A 19,171-nucleotide genomic window follows, 5' to 3' on the forward strand; every position below is an offset into this window, starting at 1 on the left:
CTATAGTTAAACTCAGACAAATCTGACATTATTCTTTTTGGTCCCCTCAGTTCACAAACCACCATTTAAACAGTCTTGGCCCCTCGGCAACTAATGTGACTCCCGTTGCGAGGAACCTGGGTGTCCAATTCGACTTAGAACTCCGGTTTGAAAGCCAGATAAAAAAGGTGGTACAAACCTCCTTTGCACTTTAAGAAACATTCACAAAATCAAATAATGTCTTTCTACAGACAATCTTAAGACTGTTGTGAATGCTCTGATATATTCTCGCCTTGATTACTGTAATGCCTTATACTCTGGTCTCAGCCAAAACCTTATACATTGTCTCCAACTGGTTCAAAATGCAGCAGCTAGGCTCATCACTGGTACCAGGAGATTTGATCACATAACCCCTGTTTTAGCTGCACTTCACTGGCTGCCAGGATTGATTTTAAGATTTTACTTCTAACTTTTAAAACTCTTAATGGTCTAGCTCCTAGCTATCTATGTAACATGGTTCTAATGGTTGAACCCTATATGCCACTGCGCACCCTTAGATCATCTGGCCAGTGTCTACTGGAGATTCATACTCTGGAACAGCCTACCAGAGCAATTAAGGTTAACCAGATCATTACAAGTTTTAAATCACTCTTAAAAACCCATTTGTAAAGAATGGCCTTTTAACTCCTTGAGATAAATGTTGTTTATTATTGCTCTGTTCTATTGTAAATCTAACATATCACTGTTATTGCATTGTTGTTGTTGATTGCTGTTTTGATTGTTCAAGCACTTTGTAACTTTGTTTAAAAAGGTGCTATACAAATAAAGATTTATTATTATTATTATTATTATTAACACTCTGCTTTCAATCAGCATAATAAACCTTCATGTTATAGACCACCCTCATTATGAACCATACTGCTATAGAGACCACCCTCGTTGTGAATATGTGACATATTCACAACTTTGAAATTTGCCATTTTCAATGGCAAATTATTAAATATACAGCACAATACTTTTGATTAAATGAGCATGTACAGACTGTTCTAACTTGTTCTGTACATATTGTTTGTATAAAATGAGAATATAATAATCACTTGTTTCAAAATCTACTTGCTTGTTTTTAGTTTTACTAGATTTGATGCATGTGTTGTGTTGAGTTACGAAACCCAAACCACAACAGCACATATCATGCCTTGTGCTGTGGTTTTGTTCATCGAAGCATCCTGTTCCTGTTCTCTTCTTAGTCACATTATAGCTGGTTTTAGTTCCATTTCAAACTAAAACGCCCACAAACAATATATCATAGACTGATGCATAGCTAGCAATCTTTAACTGTAATACTGTACTTTCTATTGTATAAGGCAATGAATGTCATTCATAGACGGAAGCAGGGCGCTTTTAAATTCAAACATCTTTATTGAATACTATTTAAATAATAAAAAGTCTACAAAAAAAGAGTTTACACTGATTCATTATACATTTTTCCATAATTACAGATGTGAAATTTGATGGAAAAAAGACAAAAAAGAAAGCATTAAAGATTGCCTGTACACGCACGCGTGCGCACACACGCACGCACGCACACACATACACATACACATACACCACACACACACACACACACACACACACACACACACACACACACACACACACACACACACACACACACACACACACACACACACACACACACACAGGCCAGCAGCGTGACGTGGCACTGAACGTCTATTTTGCACAGCACGTTCACTTGTGGCATTTGTATCTGCTTGCCGAGAATTTATATATTTTCAATTTGCGTGTTTGAAAATATACTATGTTGAGCGCCTTGCGTTTTCAGCTGGAAAAAGAGGTTTGGTGGACACACAGTCTAACACAATGCTCTGGTCGTAAGAGAAGAAAGCAACTATACAGTATTTACATGACATGAAATATGATATGCCATTTTCTATGGAAGGTTTAGGGTTCTAATAATATATTAATACTTTTCTTTTTTACATTTAATTATGCATAATTGTAGCAAAACACCTACAAATATCTGATGTATTTTTTACAGAACATTTATCAACATCACAACATTTATCAACTTAAGACCAGTCGCGGCCTGAAACTATTAGTATAACCAACAACATATTAAGTAATATTCTACAGTCCCTACCTGGAAGGACCTATTCTGTAATTTGTTAGTTAACTGGGGTGGCCCTGTCAGCAGGCAGTGTGTGGGGCGGGAGCAGTAGGACGAAGGCTCTACGTCACTGGCAGGTGAGTCAGGATACAGCACTGACAACACACAAATGTGTGTGGGAAGGTGTTAATTGGCTTAACAACTAAATTGGGGAGAAAAAGGGGTTAAAAGATAAATAAATAAACAAAAAACACATGCAACCCAGTGTTTCCGGGTTGTTTAATTGGCCTTTAATTATAAACATCACCGGCCACGTGGCCGATTGGGAAAATGCTATTAGGCTATTTTATCATTTAAGCCTATTATTAATATTATTATTTGGATAAAGTAGTACAACATTAAAACCTATCATACTAACATACCTAACCCATTTAAAGTTTTTATCATGATCTGACATGTCAGTGTGGTTAAATTCCCGACAGCCTGCTGCTGCTGTGCGCTGTTGTTATCCGATAGATCAACTTATTCGTCGTACAATGGTGTTGCACGTTGAAAATATCAGACCTACAAGCTCACAACACGTTAATCATACTATGGCCGATAAATTTGTTCTTTGGCCGGTAAAAATATAATCCTGTCGGTCAAGGTGGCCGGCCCAAAAATTGCCAAGCTGAAACCCTGATGCAAACCATGTATGGACAAACTCATACAGACCAAGGGTCAAAGGACACACGAATGCACACGCGCACACGCACACGCACACGCACACGCGCACACGCACCCGCACCCGCACACACACACACACACACACACACACACACACACACACACACACACACACACACACACACACACCACTTGTAAACCTACAAAGTGTGAGTGAATATTCTTTGCATTCTCACAGCTAACAAAGAAAACTGCTGATATTTCACACATTACTGCTAAAGTCAACACAACATTACAGTCTCAATTCTTTGATAAAGCCCTGACATTATTACATGATGACTTGGGGCCTACATTGTACTACGATTAACTTTCAATTCCTACATCACCAACCTTACAGACAAACCAAATAAGATCACATGATCATTTGAGATTGAGATTGTTTGCACAGTATCACAGTCACTCGTCAGCCAGTGAAATGTGTGACAGGCAGTACTGTGCCGAACCTTCAACACTTCTGATTGGCTACACAGCTACCTCCATGATGACATCATTGACGTCTCTTCTCTTCCTTGCATTGGCTGCAACTGAGAGAGAGAGAGAGAGAGAGAGAGAGAGAGAGAGAGAGAGAGAGAGAGAGAGAGAGAGACAGACAGACAGACAGACAGACAGACAGACAGGTTCACAGCTGATTGTTATACTTAAGAGTTCATTAAGTAACCACCAAGTGTGTTTGCACATACAGTAGGATTATAAACACAATTATAACAAGTACAGATACTAGAGGCCCGATTTAGACAATGTATGAGGTGGACAGAGTACTTGACCCCAATACTTGAGTAAGAGTACAGATACTCCCTGGATAAATTTACTCCACTACAAGTAAAAGTAGCTCAGTCAAAATGTTACTCGAGTAAAACAATAGGCCTACTTGCTTTTAAATATACTTAAGTAATCAAGAGTACATGCTTTTAAAAAATACTTAAGTACAAGTAAAAGTAAAAGTAAAAGTTTTTATTTTTATTTTTAAAAACAAACCATGTCACTCTGCCTTTCATGAATATCCAAGGTAAAAAAGTACCATATGTCACTGCTATGAGTTAACTGCTAGCACCAAATTCCGCTGGAATTGATAGTTTAAAACTCTCTAAAGGGATCTAAAATGTTATGCTTATGTAGTGGGTTGAGCTTTCTTAGTAATATCCTAATCACACATATTCAGGACAGCTGAGACACCTGGCTGAATAAAAGGGAGCCGCACCCGGCCGTCAGTGTAGCTGGCTGGCTTATGTTTGGCTGGTGGTATGGTGGGTCGTAGGTGCAAGAGTGTCATTGATGGTATGCAGTATATATGTATGGTCTTCACCTATGTTATTGTAAATGTAACTTTGTCTAGGCAAAATCTGAGTGTTCCATAATCTTGCAGGCATCTGACGGTGGGATAGGCTGCCTTTCCCCCCCACCTGTCGTAGGCCTGCCCTATAGCCTCGCATGCGGTGCTGCTGTTACTTTCGCTCCTGATGGTTCAGTGTCGTGCTGCCTCGTGTACCAGCCAGGGAGCGCTGACTGCGTGGCCTCTTCCACGTCATAGCCTCATATGCGGACTCGCATGTGGTGCTGTTAAGCTCCGGTTGGTTCGGTGGCGTGCTACTTCATGGACCGAGCGCTGATGACGGCATGGCCTCATTGCCTAGTGTGGCTCTCTTAATCTGAGGTAAAGGGCTGCCTATATTGTATCTTTGTTTTAAATTGTATTGATCTGTCTTGTGGCGGTGAAACCCCTCTCTCCTCACTCCCTCACTCCCTGCCTCCCTCCTGTGTGCAAGGACACCTGTGGTACCCCCTGGCTACTGGTATATTAGGCTATTTCTCTTTTAACCCTTTTTGATACGTCTGAGCTATGTTTTACTACATTTTAAATAGTCTTTGTAATTGATAATAAATATATTTCCTAAACTTCATGAACTTGACCCCTTCCAGTTTGAAGCCTTATTTTTAGTTGAATAAGCAATAACCGTCATCAGCGCTCGGTCCATGAAGTAGCACGCCACCGAACCAACCGGAGCTTAACAGCACCACATGCGAGTCCGCATATGAGGCTATGACGTGGAAGAGGCCACGCAGTCAGCGCTCCCTGGCTGGTACATGTGGGCGTAGGGGAAAAAAACAACCAGCGAAACTGAAAGTACTATACAGTAAAAGTAACATTTTTGTCTTGGAAATGTACTTGAGTAAGAGTAATACGTATCAAAGAAAGATAATACTCAACTAGAAAAAGTGCTCCTCGGAGCACAGGTCTCCACCAGGTCAGGTAGGCTATTGTGGCCTCCTGGTGGCGCTACAATAGGCCAATGTGAAAAGGGTGCCATTTGTTCTTAGGCCTTGCATGACAATTGGACCCTGACTGCATTCATGATTTGAGGCATTTTGTTAAAAACACTTGTTTTGCTAAATTAGACCTGCTGGTGGCGCTATAACAGGCCAATGTTAAAAGGGTGGCATTTGTTCCTCAACATAGTGTGAATGTGCGTGCAAACTCAAAGTTTGACCGCAATCGGACAGTGCGTTCATGATTTGCGGAATTTTGTTCAAAACAAGCCAATAATGCAAACTTTAGATGTCAATCTTAGCCAATCAGGATAGAATATGAAAAATCAAACACATCCGTCTTGATCACATGACTATAGAGATCATGTGTACCGATTTGCGTGACATTTGGATACAATTGGAAGGAGTAGTATAAAATAATATGTTTTACATAAGTCGACCTCCTGGTGGCGCTATAAAAGGCAGATTTGAAAAATGCAGGGCAATGGTTTTTTGTTGGCCTCTAGGGAGTGTGCATACAAAGTTTTACACAGATTGGTGCAGTTATAGGTAAAAACATGAATCGGCCTGTTATAGCGCCACCATGAGGCTGATTGGAAAAATTGGCATTTCTTCCTCGGCCTAATGGGAATGTGCGTGCAAAATTTCACGGATATTGCATGCTGTATTCATGATTTGAGGCATTTTGTTCAAAACAGAGCACTCCTGCAAACTTTGGAAGACATTTTTAGCCAATCAGGATGGAATAAGAAAAATCTGAAAGACCTGTTTCGTTTAATGACTTTAGAGATACTGTTTAGCGATTTGCGTGATTTTTGGACAAAATCTGTAGGAGTACTGTCAAAAAATAAGTTTTGCACAAATCGGCTTCCTGCTGGCGCTATAAAAGGTTCATGAGAAATATTTGGGGCAGAGGTTCTGAATTGGCATCCAGGGAGTGTGTGTGCACAGTTTCGCTGCGACCGGGCCAACGGTGCCTGAGATTAGCTGCTCACAGACAGATGGATGGACGGACGGACACACACACACACACGGACACACGGACGGACAGGGTGAAAAACATACTCTCTCGCCATGCCTTTCGGCCTGGCGGAGACAATTAAAGTACAGATCCTCAGAAGGGGCTGCATTTAATCTCTGAATTAGTCATGGGTGTGTCTTAAACATAACCTAAATTAGATCAGAGTGTCTTCTCTCATTCCCTTTAAGAGGTAGTAACGCACAGTTACTTAAATGACAGAGAGGACCAGTTTGACTCAGACATAATGGGCATAATTATACTGATGACATCAGGGATCTCCATAAGGGCATAAAAGGGCCAAGGAATGACAGATACAGAGCGTTGTGAACTCAACTACATAGGCGTGAATATTGCACTCTTAATATTAAGGAAATACCTGAGCTGCCACTGCGCTGGATTTATGACCAGTTTAGGGCTGGTCTAACGCATAATCCTTTTTTTAATTTGTCACTGTACATAAGATATCAATGCACCAGCCAAATGTACTCATTTTAAGACCAACAACAGCCATCAACGTACAGATGAGCCAATTGCATTTGGTAATTATACAACATTTAGTCTATGAGCCAGAGCCCCAAAATTGAGCTATGATTATTAAATGGGTCGGCAAATCCAGGTTAGATTTTTTTTGACTAACTGTACATCTCTAGTTCACAGTTTGGCATGATAACCATTGCAGACTAGTAGCTTAGTGGTAGTTATCATGCGTTTAATATGTGGACCCCTATATTGTCACATGCAAATTGTAACTTTTGAACCTTATTTTGTGTAGAGATCTATGAACCCACTTTCCTGCATAATTCAAGTATGGGGAATTGATTGGAATGGTTATTTTACTTCTTCAAAACTTCCATATATGCTTAAATGGCCTTTTAACACATTGAGTGCCAGTCGCGTATATCTACGCAAACCTATTTAAAGCCGCCACGTGCCAGTCGCGTAGATCTACGCCAACTGGTCTTTTATTTATTTATTTATTTTTAAGTTCACATTGCATTGTTGGCCTCGTTCGATACGACACATTTCATTGTAGCACCACCGGAAACGGAATTATCCGGGATCCGTTTTTTCCGATCCCATCCACTTCCATTCTAAATCTGACACCAATCCGCCATTTTCTCAGTCGCTGATCGCTGTTTAACATAAACCATTCTAACTACAAGATGGCGGATGGGATTTTCATGCGGTCTTCACTGCTCTACTCGGACGGATCGATTGTTTCTTTACAAAGAGTTGAATGCACGATTTTAGCGGATTTTACTTTGTCTGTGGCGACGTGAAGAAAACAAAAAAACTAAAATAAAACGCTGGCACTGGTGAGTACATTATGAGATTAAAAATGTGTTAATGCAAGATGTCGCACACAAATATAATTTTAAAATAAGGCTAGTAAATATCCCCATTTTGAAAGTGTGTGCTGAGAACCAACAGGTTCCTAATTGCTACAGAAAACTGCTCACCATTCTAAGCTTTATTTTGAGTGGTAACATGTGGTTGTAACTCTAGAGATACAGTCAGAAACACTATTATGTTAATGTAATAACATGAGCCCGGGCCCTAAAATTGAGCCATGGTTATCAAATGGGTGGGCAAAGCTAGGTGTGTTTTTTTTTAACTTGCATTACATCTCTACTCCAGTTTGGCATGATAACCATTGCAGACTAGTAGCTTTGTGGTAGTTATCAAGCATTGAATATGTGGACCCCTGTATTATCACAAGCAAATTGTTACAACAAATATATGAACAACTTGCGAGCCATTATTGTGTAGAGACCTATGAGCAGACTTTTTTGCACAATTCAACTATGGGGAATTGATTGGAAAGGTTATTTTACTTATTAAATACTCCCATATATGCTTAAATGTCTTTTTAATGCAAGATCGTATCATTTGAAAATCAGTCTTGTAAATATCCCCAATTTCAAAGTATATGCTGAGAACCAACATGTTCCTAATGTCTGTAAGGAAAGAGGAACTGATTATCACAGAGGCAGACTTGACTGACTCGGAAATAGAGGGCTGAATTTGCTGTGCCTGGCCTCTGATGTGTCCCAGAACCCCTGAACCTTCTCCCTGCCATATCCCTCCCTTGGCCTTGTCATACACTCCTCCTTTCTATCCGTCTCTCTATTATTTTTTTAAGTAAAACTGAAATGTTCACCAATACAACAGCCTCCGTCTGCCTTCTGAGTCCCCACTTTCCGTATACATTTCCACATAACTAACTCATCTTATTTGATAAACTGATCATTTGGTCCTTCTCTTCTCTTCTCTTCTCTGTATCATATGAAACAAACTCATTAGTTAATTTTGACTTGGTGTATAAGAAGGTAAAACAAACAAAAACAAAACTAGAATTTTGCCACCAAAACTAGATTTTTTATGCCTGCTCACAGCATTTTCTTATTTATGGAGTGATACATATAGATATCGAATATTCCCTTGTTAAAAACCTTTGACTCTAACATCTTAACAAAATAAAATAAGAAAGTTGACTCTGGCTTTGTCCGAAGTTCCTATATAATGCCTAATTTGCATATTTAAATATACAATTTCAGAAAACTTGTAATACGATAAATCATTGTCTTCATGTATGTAATCAACTGGGGAAGTTTCATTATGATAACTATTTCTTTCTTTTTTTCCCCATTCTATTCACCTACAGTATCATGTTTGTATGGTGAAAATAACAATATGTGATAAATATGAAAAAGCTACTCCTGTGGAAAGGTTATCATATATTTATTTCCTTATATTGTCCCTATAAACAATTTAATAAGTATTTTGCCCACTCATTTGATAATGAAATCTTGTCTGGCTCATGGACTAATTCGCAATGGGGTGTAAATGATACTTGCACTGCATGCATGCGCTTAGCGCCATTTAGCAATGGGTGCAAGATAGGTCCCTAGATTTACTGTAGGGCCCGGACGTACAGTGGGCATGTAAGATGGACACAGTTTATGGTGTGTGTTTAAATAACATGTTTGCCTCACCTCTAGCTCTGTCTCTCACTATGGAGATGTAGAGGAAGGTTGACACCACATAAGGAATGAGCACCAGTAGCTTAATGATCAGTACTCTGGACAGAGACATGGGGGGAGGTGCAGACTCAGAGGTTGGAGGGGGGGTGGAAGATGAATCTGTGAAGAGAACAATGGCTTTCAGTGTCTCCTCATGTTGATAATGGTCAAATAATCTCACAGAGAATCAAGACTCACCTCTCACATGCATCCTGCTCTCTGGTGACTCTCCAAGGTCAGAGATGTTACACTTGTAGAATCCTTCATCAGACTTGTTAACATTGTGGATGGTCATCTGTCCTGTAGACTCAGTCCTGATGAGGGATCCATCTTTATAGAAACCAGCAGGGAGGTCAGAGGATGGATTACCAGTTGTCTTGTCTTTGGACAAGCAGCGGAGTGTGACATCACTTCCTTCCTTCACAGGAAGTACAGGACTCTCCAGGATCACATCTCCACCTAGAGCAAACAGCAGGTTGAGTTATGAAAATCTAGAACAAACAGCAGGTTGAGTTATGAACATCTAGGGGCAGTGAAAAAACGAGTTCAGTCTTTTTGATGAGCTGTTGGATGTGTCCACAGAAATACTGCTTTTGAACACTTAAATGTAAACTTTTTGAATAAATTAAATACAATTGGGATATATCGTATAACAGTAATACCCACGGTGGTATTAGGATTCAAATGTATTAATGAAAGTGTTTAAAGTGTTGCTACATTCTCATTGTCTTTGAGAATAAATATCAGCCAGAGGTTAAATAACGTGCGAGAGATAAACCTAGGTGATTAATCATGTTTCAAATTTAAAGCTGCAATAAGTGATGGACCCAGGATTCGAACCTGTGTCCCTCATGTGACTTGTAGATAGCAAAGAGATTTGGTGTAGAGGGGAAAAAAGAGGTTGCCAAGGATAGACACCTGGATGACCCCACTCAACTAAGTCTATACCAGGTTTGAGTGGTTAAAACTGCAATCCATAACATTTAAGTTCTACCCTAGCCTGGCATGGCCAGACTAATATCACTTTGTAGATGTCAGTCTGGAATCTCTGTATGGAACGTGCATTTCCACGGGGCGGTTAAAAAAAATGCCTCTGGTGATAAACCCGACCCATATTTGAATACTGGGCCCTGATTCGTCCCTCACAACTTCGGAGGGAGAGAAATCCAATCTCAACTGAGAGGGGCCAGACCTAATCTGCCGAGGGCAATTTTTTTTCCAATGGCAGATTCGTCTGGAACCAGGCTAGTTTGAACCCAGTATTCGAAGATATGTCCCCCGTGCGAGGGCTGAGATTTCTATTGCTGAGCTAAGACAGAAAGCTGGCTTGGGCAGGGGAGATGTTGCGTTTTGAGCTTCAGACAATACTGTACCTCTTGTCAACGAATAGAGCAGAGCAGTGGTGGCCATTTTTTTTACCGGCCTTGGTTCCACAGAGAGAAAGCCCATATTTTTTCCCGTAGAGATTTCTGAAAATATTTATATAAATTATTTTAAGGCTGGAACCAAGCCATCCAGGCTCCTGGTGAATCATGACTATAAAACATTTGAATCTGTGTCAAAAAATATTTGATAACCACAAAAAAAGGCCATGTTACAACTTTTAACTTTGCCTAATCATAATGTTTTCAAATATTTTTTGACACAGAATCAAAGGTTTTGTGGTCATGATTCACCAGGAAAATAATGAATACAACAATAATTGGCTTTCTATCTGTGGAACCAGAGTTAGTAAACAAAATGGCCGCCACTGCTATGCTCTATAGTGTTCATACCTGAACAAGGATAAACGTTTCTCAAAAGAAGAGCAGGGACACCATCTCGCAATCACCTCAGATGTGTTAATTATATTGTATTAACATAATCAACAATACAAATGCAAATGGTTCGGATTGCAAATATCGGATTGCAGCTTTAACACATTATTGTTAATCAAGAGAAGAGAGCCACTTCCCTTCTCAAGGTTAATACAACGTACAACACAATACTCCTAAGGCTAGGATATGTGACACAAAATGTGACATCATATTTTAATATAATTCACATGTGCTATAATTGTTAACCCTAATAGTATGTGAATTATGTGTCATATAGTGATCATATTGACGTAAATAGATTGATTGTACCAGAGATCGCAATGTTGATGGACTGGCTGAGTTCTCCGGAGTCTGACTGACACCAATAAAGTCCACTGTCCCAGGTATACAGGAATCCCATGACACAGGATGCTCCTACACAGAATCACAATGAGAAGAAAGAGGGATTTCAGTTGATCTATCTATCTATCTATCTATCTATCTATCTATCTATCTATCTATTAAGTCAGATTATATATATATATATATATATATATATATTTCTTTAAATATATTTTTGGGGCTTTTTTTGCCTTTATTTGAGAGGAAAGTAGGCTGACAGGAAATGGGGAGAGAGATGGGGGGATGAAACACAGCAAAGGCCGTCGGGATCGGGAGTCGAACCCACGACACGTTGTAAAACTGGATTACCAGCCCATGTGGTATGCGCCTGGACCACTAGGGCAGCGGGCGCCCCTATATATATTTTTTTATAAAAAAATAAAAACGTTAAATCTTTTTTAATTTTGTGATATGAAATGTGAGCTTACCATAATCATAGTAATCCTTAATTATATTCCATCATATTCAAGGGCTTTTGCAGAAAAATTAGACAGATTCCACTCACTTTCAAATTAGAGTACTGCAGAGGGCATGGTGTGTTTGTCTGTGTACAGCTGACGCTCGTTGACGCTCGTCAATGTTATAGGCGTCAAAGCAATTTATACTCCTGCACTGTCAAATAGGCCAACATCTAATCTAAGATTAGTGGGACTCATTCAAATGACCACCAGTGAGTCCCGGGACTAATTTCATTGAAAACCTAACAACATCACTGTATTATAGTAGATGTATTATATATTTATTAAAGACAGGGTGCCGTGATTTTCAATGATCCCCCCCCTAAAACATAATCATCAGGTATTATGGTTATACTAGGAGGAAGATTTTTTTCCAAAAAAGTGTACAGAAAAGGTATGGTTCTCACCTTAGCACCTCCTCCACCACCTTAGCACCACCCACCTGTCCTAGTCCCTCCTCCTCCTCATGTCCACACCTGTTGTGTTATGATAATGAAGGGGAGGGTATATTTTTACTGTGTCATTAAATAGCTGTTTTTCTATTGGCACGATTGACCCTCAAGGTTTCAACCTCCAGGAAGAAACTCAAAATAGTCAGAGAAGACATAAAACACCATAAAAACACCACCAGGGGGCTTAATGAAGTTCTATCAACCTCATAGACACATGAAAAACAGAAAAAGTGCAAAGCCATGGCACCACCTCTTTAAATATTATATTGATATTATAGCTATTTTATTTGATTAGATATGTGATGTTGTTACCTCACAATTACTTGACTTTTGGTGAAAATATACCGTATATATCGGTATCGGTTGATATCAGAATCGGAAATTAAGAGTTGGACAATATCGGAATATCGGATATTGGCAAAAAAAAAGTCAATATCGAACATCCCTAACAATAAGTTTATTATGAAAAAATTGAAGCACCTACTAAAAGTCATCTTTAGATTTGTCATTTTACATGTCTATTTTTATTAGGACTATAGAAGTGTTTTCTGAAGTCTGAACCATTAAGATCATGTTACTTGAAAAGTGTGCCGTCAGGTTTTGCACAAAAGCAATTTGAATAAAATGACTATTGGCACATGATTCATATAGTAGTAGTGGTTTCTGTTTATGACTATGAAATGGGTCTGAATGATTTTGATTGAAACGTTTTTAATACAAATAGTTCCAATGGCATCTTAATGTACACATGTGGCTGTAAGTATATGCTTATCGGTGTTGCGAGGATGAGGGGGTACCTGGAAAAATGTCTCCCCTCCAAGGGGTACCTGGGCCAAAAAAGTTTGAGAACCCCTCTATCCATCCATCCATCCATCTCCTCAAACCTACCTATCCCTACATACCTTTGGTTTCTCCCCATTCATTGCTGCAGGTTCCATTCACCCTGTCACTGGTCTGTCTTTTCACAGACCACTCCAGTGTAGAGTTCCCTTCTTCCTCACAGCTCAGTGACATGGACTCATGTTGAAAGAACTGTGATCTGTCAGGACGAACTGTCAGAGACACTGGAAGAAGAGAAGACCAGGGAGAAATAAAGAACGAACAAACGAACAAACGAACGAACAAACGAACAAACGAACAAACGAACAAACGAACAAACGAACAAACGAACAAACGAACAAACAAACGAATGAACAAACACCCAAACAAACAAACAAACAAACAAACAAACAAACAAACAAACAAACAAACAAACAAACAAACAAACAAACAAACAAACAAACAAACAAACAGAGGGATGAAAGGAGAGTTACATAGTGCCACATTACAAGTTGTCTGAAGACAGTTTACATATACATACTGTATATACACTTTACAGATACATTGGGCCCAATCTGGGAACCCATCGCCAACTGAAAATGAAAAACAGCGCCCTCTGCTGTTTGTTCTATGTCTGTTGGCTCTGGGCGGAAGAAAACGTAACGCCAGTGCACAAGGAAACCGGGGTTTAGGTCTGCCTTCAGCTTTCACTTCCGGTGGGTGCCACTATGTTTTCATTCCCACTAAGAATATTTCTACACGGAACACTAACACCACTTCTCCCAGAGAACATGGATCGTTTTGGTTATAAGCCCACTTGTTTCCATGATGAAAGAGTAAGTTAAAATGTGAATATCTTTCCGTGGTTTTGTCTGCTCCGCGGACGCTATTGTTAAATTAGTTTGGGTTTGTTTCGAGGGGGAAAGATCGACGGACATGTGAATCCCGCCCACTACATTTGATTGGGTAAAGCGCGGCCTGCTTCCTGATCTGAAGGCACGCCCACTTGTAGCCCAGTGTGTACATGTTATGACGAGCCTTCACGACAGATTCCAACGCAGTGCAGAATCTGTTCTTGAGAGATTACATTGGGCCTGATTCACTAAGCTGTTTACGCCAAGATTGTGTACGTATTTACGCATATATATTAGGGCCGGGACTTTATCGCGTTAATTTCGATCAATTAATTACAGAAAAATTATTGCATGAAAAAAATTAACGCATTTTAATCGCACTTATTTTTGCCCCACGGAACGTTTCTCACAGGACGAGTTTCAGGCGGACCGATCATCCCGGTGCACCAACTAACATGCATGGGTCTCAGACGCGTCTCAGACCATACCTCTATGGTCTCAGACAACAACAAACGTCAGTCAACGCAGTGCATGAAAGCATGAATGAAGACGCACCCGATAGCCTGCTTGATAATGTTGGCTGGGCTGGATGGGGGGGGGCAATGCGGTGCGATGCGGTGCGTGCACATGCGCGCGGATTATTTTAAATAATTAATGAATTAAACGACGATAAAACAACAGTGACAACACACTCTACCTGCAATGTAGAAATACTCTGTTACAATTAAAAGTCCGGAATTCAAAATGTACTTGAGTAAAAGTATAAAAGTATCAAAAGGTACTTAAAGTACCAAAAGTTAAAGTACTCATTATACAAAATGTTTCAAGTTTTCAAATGTATACAAATCTTTTGAAAATAGCAGATCTACAAGCTCACAATGCATCGCGCTTGTAGATCGGCTATTTTATTTCTAATGGCCGATATAGGTCTGAAGTGGTTACTGTATGTTTTGTAATAATAATCAAAATAAACAAAGTAACTAGTAACTAAAGTTTCCAAATAATTGTAGGGGAGTATAAGGTAGAGGTCTTCACGGGTCAAATAAAAATACCCGAACCCAAATAGACCCGTGATTTTTTTACCCGGAACCGAATGGACCCGGCCTATGGTCCAATATGAAGGACCCATACCCGAATGGACCCGCGAAAAAAATACCCGTGACCGAATGGACCCGGGCCATTATTAGAAATTGAGAACCGGACCCGAACAGCACCGAGAGCTGTCGGAAACCGACCCGTATAGAACCGTGATATACAAGAACCGAACCCGTACATAACCAGAGCCTCCGAAAAACCCGAACGCAAAATTGTTTGCCAACGTCATCATTAGTACAAGTTGTCCAGCGTTAAATAAGACTTGTTTCATACTTTCTTACCTAAATGTATAGCCTCCATGATTATGATGTATCCCAGTCAATGCTCATTGGACAGCTATACAAAAATAAATCCACGTTCTAGATGTTTGTAATCCTTCTTCATTGCCAACTATAATCCACGTTAATTTCTAATGTTAAACCACATTTAATGTTGTTTAACATTATAATTGGCTTTGGAGTTTCCATTGTGCTTTGAGTATACCGGTAACAACATGTTGATATTAACTCGATTATTTTACAATTTTTAACCATTAACCAAAGCGTTACGTTAATCGACAATATTTGATATAACTGGTGTATATAAATGAATTGGTAAATATGTCCAAGGATTCGTCGGTGATGTCATCGCCCAGGCGCGCGGGAAGTCCTTAATACCTAGGGGGGCTGTGCGTCGGGGGGGACTCGCGCCCGCAGAAAGACAGTGTAAACACCAGGTTGAAGTTCATCCATGACCGTAACAGACTGCTATGATCCATAAAATATATATATATTATAAAAAATAAAATAAAATATTATTTTTTTTCTTTTTTTCTTTTTTTCTTCCCATCACCAGGGGGGCTGCTCCCATCACCAGGGGGGCTGCAGCCCCCATAGCCCCCCCCTTCCCGCGCCACTGTCATCGCCGACGAATCCTTGCTATCTTTAAAACATGGCATAGCGTCCGTCGCTACTTCCTTGTTGCATAGTGACATCACTGTCGAATCCTTGGTATCTTTGTCCTAGCCTTTCAACGTGTGTGTTGATCAGCGCCGTTAATATGCGCTGTAGTCTTTGCTCGTGGTAGTGAAACACTAAACAGGATTATTATTTCATGTCAACATTCAAGTACAAGTATCAGAAGATGTAACTCAGGTAAAGTAATGCGCCACTCTGCAAGTTTAACTAAAGTTTTCCACCTGTCCAAATTGTTCCTAATACAGACAGAGCCTTAAAGAAAGACGATCATCAAGGCTAATACAGACATAAATATGTTTTAATCATCCTATCCTTGTTAATATATCGCCATTTAGGTCAATGATATAACATTATGTAGTGATATGATAATATAAATAGCAGCCAGTCATTGACTGCGTCACTGCCAGTCTGTCTTCTGAGCGACCGACCTCCCTCCCTCCACCCGGGTATTAATGGAACCGTCCATTTCACAGTCTGAGCCCGAGAACCCCCGCTCGCCGGGTCCACTCGGGTATTAGTGGAACCTCACAGTCAGAGAACCGAGACCCGAGACGGACTGTACCGGCTCCGACCCGGACCCGGAGTCACTTCTTGTGAATGGACCCGTGACCGAGCCGGGTACGGGTCGGAACCCGGGTATTTCGGGTTACATGCCTAACCCGACGAGCTCTAGTATAAGGACAATATTTGACTCTGAGATGTAGTGGAGTAGAAGTAAAAGTATTAGAAATTGGAAATACTTGAGTAAAGTAAAAAATACCTCAAAATTGTACTTGAGTACATGTCCTTAAAGACGTTTACCAAAATCCATTTGAAAACAATTTCTCACACTGTTCTCAGGTCAAATATTGATGTGCGATTAAAATGCGATTAATTTCGATTAATTAATTACAAAGCCTCTAATTAATTCGATAATTTTTTTTAATCGAGTCCCAGCCCTAATCAATTTATTTACGCACTATTTACGAACAGCTTAGTGAATCAGGCCCATAGTACTTGTAGACATTAAAAAGTGTTGTGAGCTGCTATCTGTCACTGTAAATAACAACAATCACAAAGTCTTTGCATCAATATTAGGGATGCACCGATATGGAAATTCGTGGCCGATACCGATGTTTAAAATAACAATTTAGCCGATTGCCAATACCGATATTTGTTTATTTAGTTTTTGGTGTTATTATTTCCCCCTTTTGTGCCAGGGAAACATATAAATCTTCATTCTAAGAAATAACTGTTCAGAATCTGCAGAAACACAACATAATTGCCTCCTAACTCCTGTAACTTAGACCAGTAAAAAATAAATAATCTAAAAACCATTATCGATGTTGACCGATATATATCATCCGATATCGATATGCGGGCCGATATATGTGCATCCCTAATCAATATGATTGTGTTCAGTCACACAATTGTTGGTTTAAACGATCAGGTCCATGTGTTCTATTTCAATACCTTGTTTTATACATTGTCATGATCACAAGTGTTACTATGGCAACCATCTATCTCAACCACTTAAGCACAGGTAACCTTCTCAACTTCTCCGTGCGTCCCAAATAATCGCCCGCCTCTCTTTGAAAATGAATTACATAGGCGCGTTGGCCGCTTGCCGTGTGAAAGGACCTTAACTCTGTAAAATAAATCAGTATAATACCCACCTGGTACTCGGGTGTGTGTACCTAATAAAATGGCCTCCAAGTGTAAATAGATTGCCTCATACTAATTCACTTTCTATGAATCCTTAGACTGACAAGTCCATCTCTAAACACTTTACTCAACAGAGAGAGACTGAGGACAATGTCCCAGTTTATGTTGTTAAAACTGTGTGGAAAGCATTAGAAAGTTAAAGAAAAAAAACATTCTTTACAGAATAATAATAATGAATTTTTATAGCGTTTTTCCAAGTGCTCAAAGCGCTTTACAATGGTTCATTCATTCATACAGGGGGGGGGACATTGGGAGGTGGAGCGGCGAACAGTCAACGCCAGAGTCCCCACTTTTTCCCACATTCATACACTAATGGTGGCAAGCTAGCGCCGACCGTATCATTGGAGGCAATGTAGCGTTCAGTGTCTTGCCCAAGGACACTTCGACATGTGGACAGGAGGAGCCGGGATTCGAACCGCTGACCCACGGATCATTGGACGACCTGCTCTACCTCCTGAGCCACAGCTGCCCACAGAACCAATCCATAGTTAGTTTACTGGGGTTGAGATAGGATTAGTTCCCATAGCAGTATGCGTAGGTTTGTTGTGGCCATTCTCGTTACAATTCTAGCAACAAGCATACGTTTCCAGATGTATCTGAGATCTGAAGTAACGTTTATTGTTTAATAGGATAGTTGGAACACTTCTCTAAACATTCAGATGGCTTGTCTCACACATACGACCCATAATGCAATGTATTGAAGTTGTCTCACCATCTGGTTGAGCAGGTCTAGAGCAGTCAATGAGATGCAGCACTGTGTGGAGAGAGAGAGAGAGAGAGAGAGAGAGAGAGAGAGAGAGAGAGAGAGAGAGAGAGAGAGAGAGAGAGAGAGAGATCGAGAGAGATGAGAGAGAGAGAGAGAGAGAGAGAGAGAGAGAGAGAGAGAGAGAGAGAGAGAGAGAGAGAGAGAGAGAGAGAGAGAGAGAGAGAGATTAATGTGGTGAAACGTGGATTAAAGTATACCACTACTTTTTGATAATGGTAAAATAATCTCACAGAGAATCAAGACTCACCTCTCACATGCATCCAGCTCTCTGGTGACTTTCCAAGGTCAGAGATGTTACACTTGTAGAATCCTTCATCAGACTTGCAAACATCGTGGATGGTCATCTGTCCTGTAGATTCAGTCCTGATGAGGGATCCATCTTTATAGAAATCAGCTGGAGGTCAGAGGATGGTTTACCAGTTGTCTTGTCTTTGGACAAGCAGCGGTGCGTGACATCACTTCCTTCCTTCACAGGAAGTACAGGACTCTCCAGGATCACATCTCCACCTAGAACCAACAGCAGGCTGAGTTATGAACATCAAGAACCAGGATCAGCTTCATTCTTTATTGTCACATCACTGTGTAAGAAGTGGGCGAATTCAGTGGGGTAAGAGGGAGAGCAGTAGGAAAAAAACATTAAATAAGCACGTCAAAGAGAACATAAAAAAGATCAAGATATCCACAATATGCAGTTAGACCAGGGGTCATCAACATGTCCGTACACAGA

The 19,171-nt window shown here is 40.2% G+C and overlaps 1 protein-coding gene across 4 annotated transcripts in view; it reads right to left on the reverse strand.

Moving 5' to 3' along the window:
- Positions 1 to 1,411: 1,411 nt before the first annotated feature.
- The window catches only part of LOC308081392 (Fc receptor-like protein 5), a 26,084-nt gene continuing 8,324 nt past the window's right edge, over positions 1,412 to 19,171 (reverse strand). The window contains exons 5-12 of one of the 4 annotated variants that reach the window (XM_080457766.1): positions 18,692 to 18,951; positions 18,391 to 18,432; positions 13,153 to 13,314; positions 11,269 to 11,373; positions 10,516 to 10,611; positions 9,341 to 9,601; positions 9,116 to 9,262; positions 1,412 to 3,351 (exon numbers count right to left, since the gene is read on the reverse strand). In XM_080457766.1, coding sequence (XP_080313892.1) covers positions 3,296 to 3,351; positions 9,116 to 9,262; positions 9,341 to 9,601; positions 10,516 to 10,611; positions 11,269 to 11,373; positions 13,153 to 13,314; positions 18,391 to 18,432; positions 18,692 to 18,788 — 966 coding nt within the window. In that variant the 5' untranslated portion in view covers positions 18,789 to 18,951 and the 3' untranslated portion in view covers positions 1,412 to 3,295. Of the gene's footprint in view, positions 3,358 to 9,115; positions 9,263 to 9,340; positions 9,602 to 10,515; positions 10,612 to 11,268; positions 11,374 to 13,152; positions 13,315 to 18,390; positions 18,433 to 18,691; positions 18,952 to 19,171 lie in introns of all 4 variants that reach the window. The other 3 variants (XM_080457765.1, XM_080457767.1, XM_080457768.1) reach the window with 3 other exon arrangements.

The sequence above is a fragment of the Gymnoscopelus braueri genome, assembly GCF_963280865.1.
Source record: "Gymnoscopelus braueri genome assembly, contig: SCAFFOLD_43, whole genome shotgun sequence".
In the NCBI taxonomy this organism is placed as follows: domain Eukaryota; kingdom Metazoa; phylum Chordata; class Actinopteri; order Myctophiformes; family Myctophidae; genus Gymnoscopelus; species Gymnoscopelus braueri.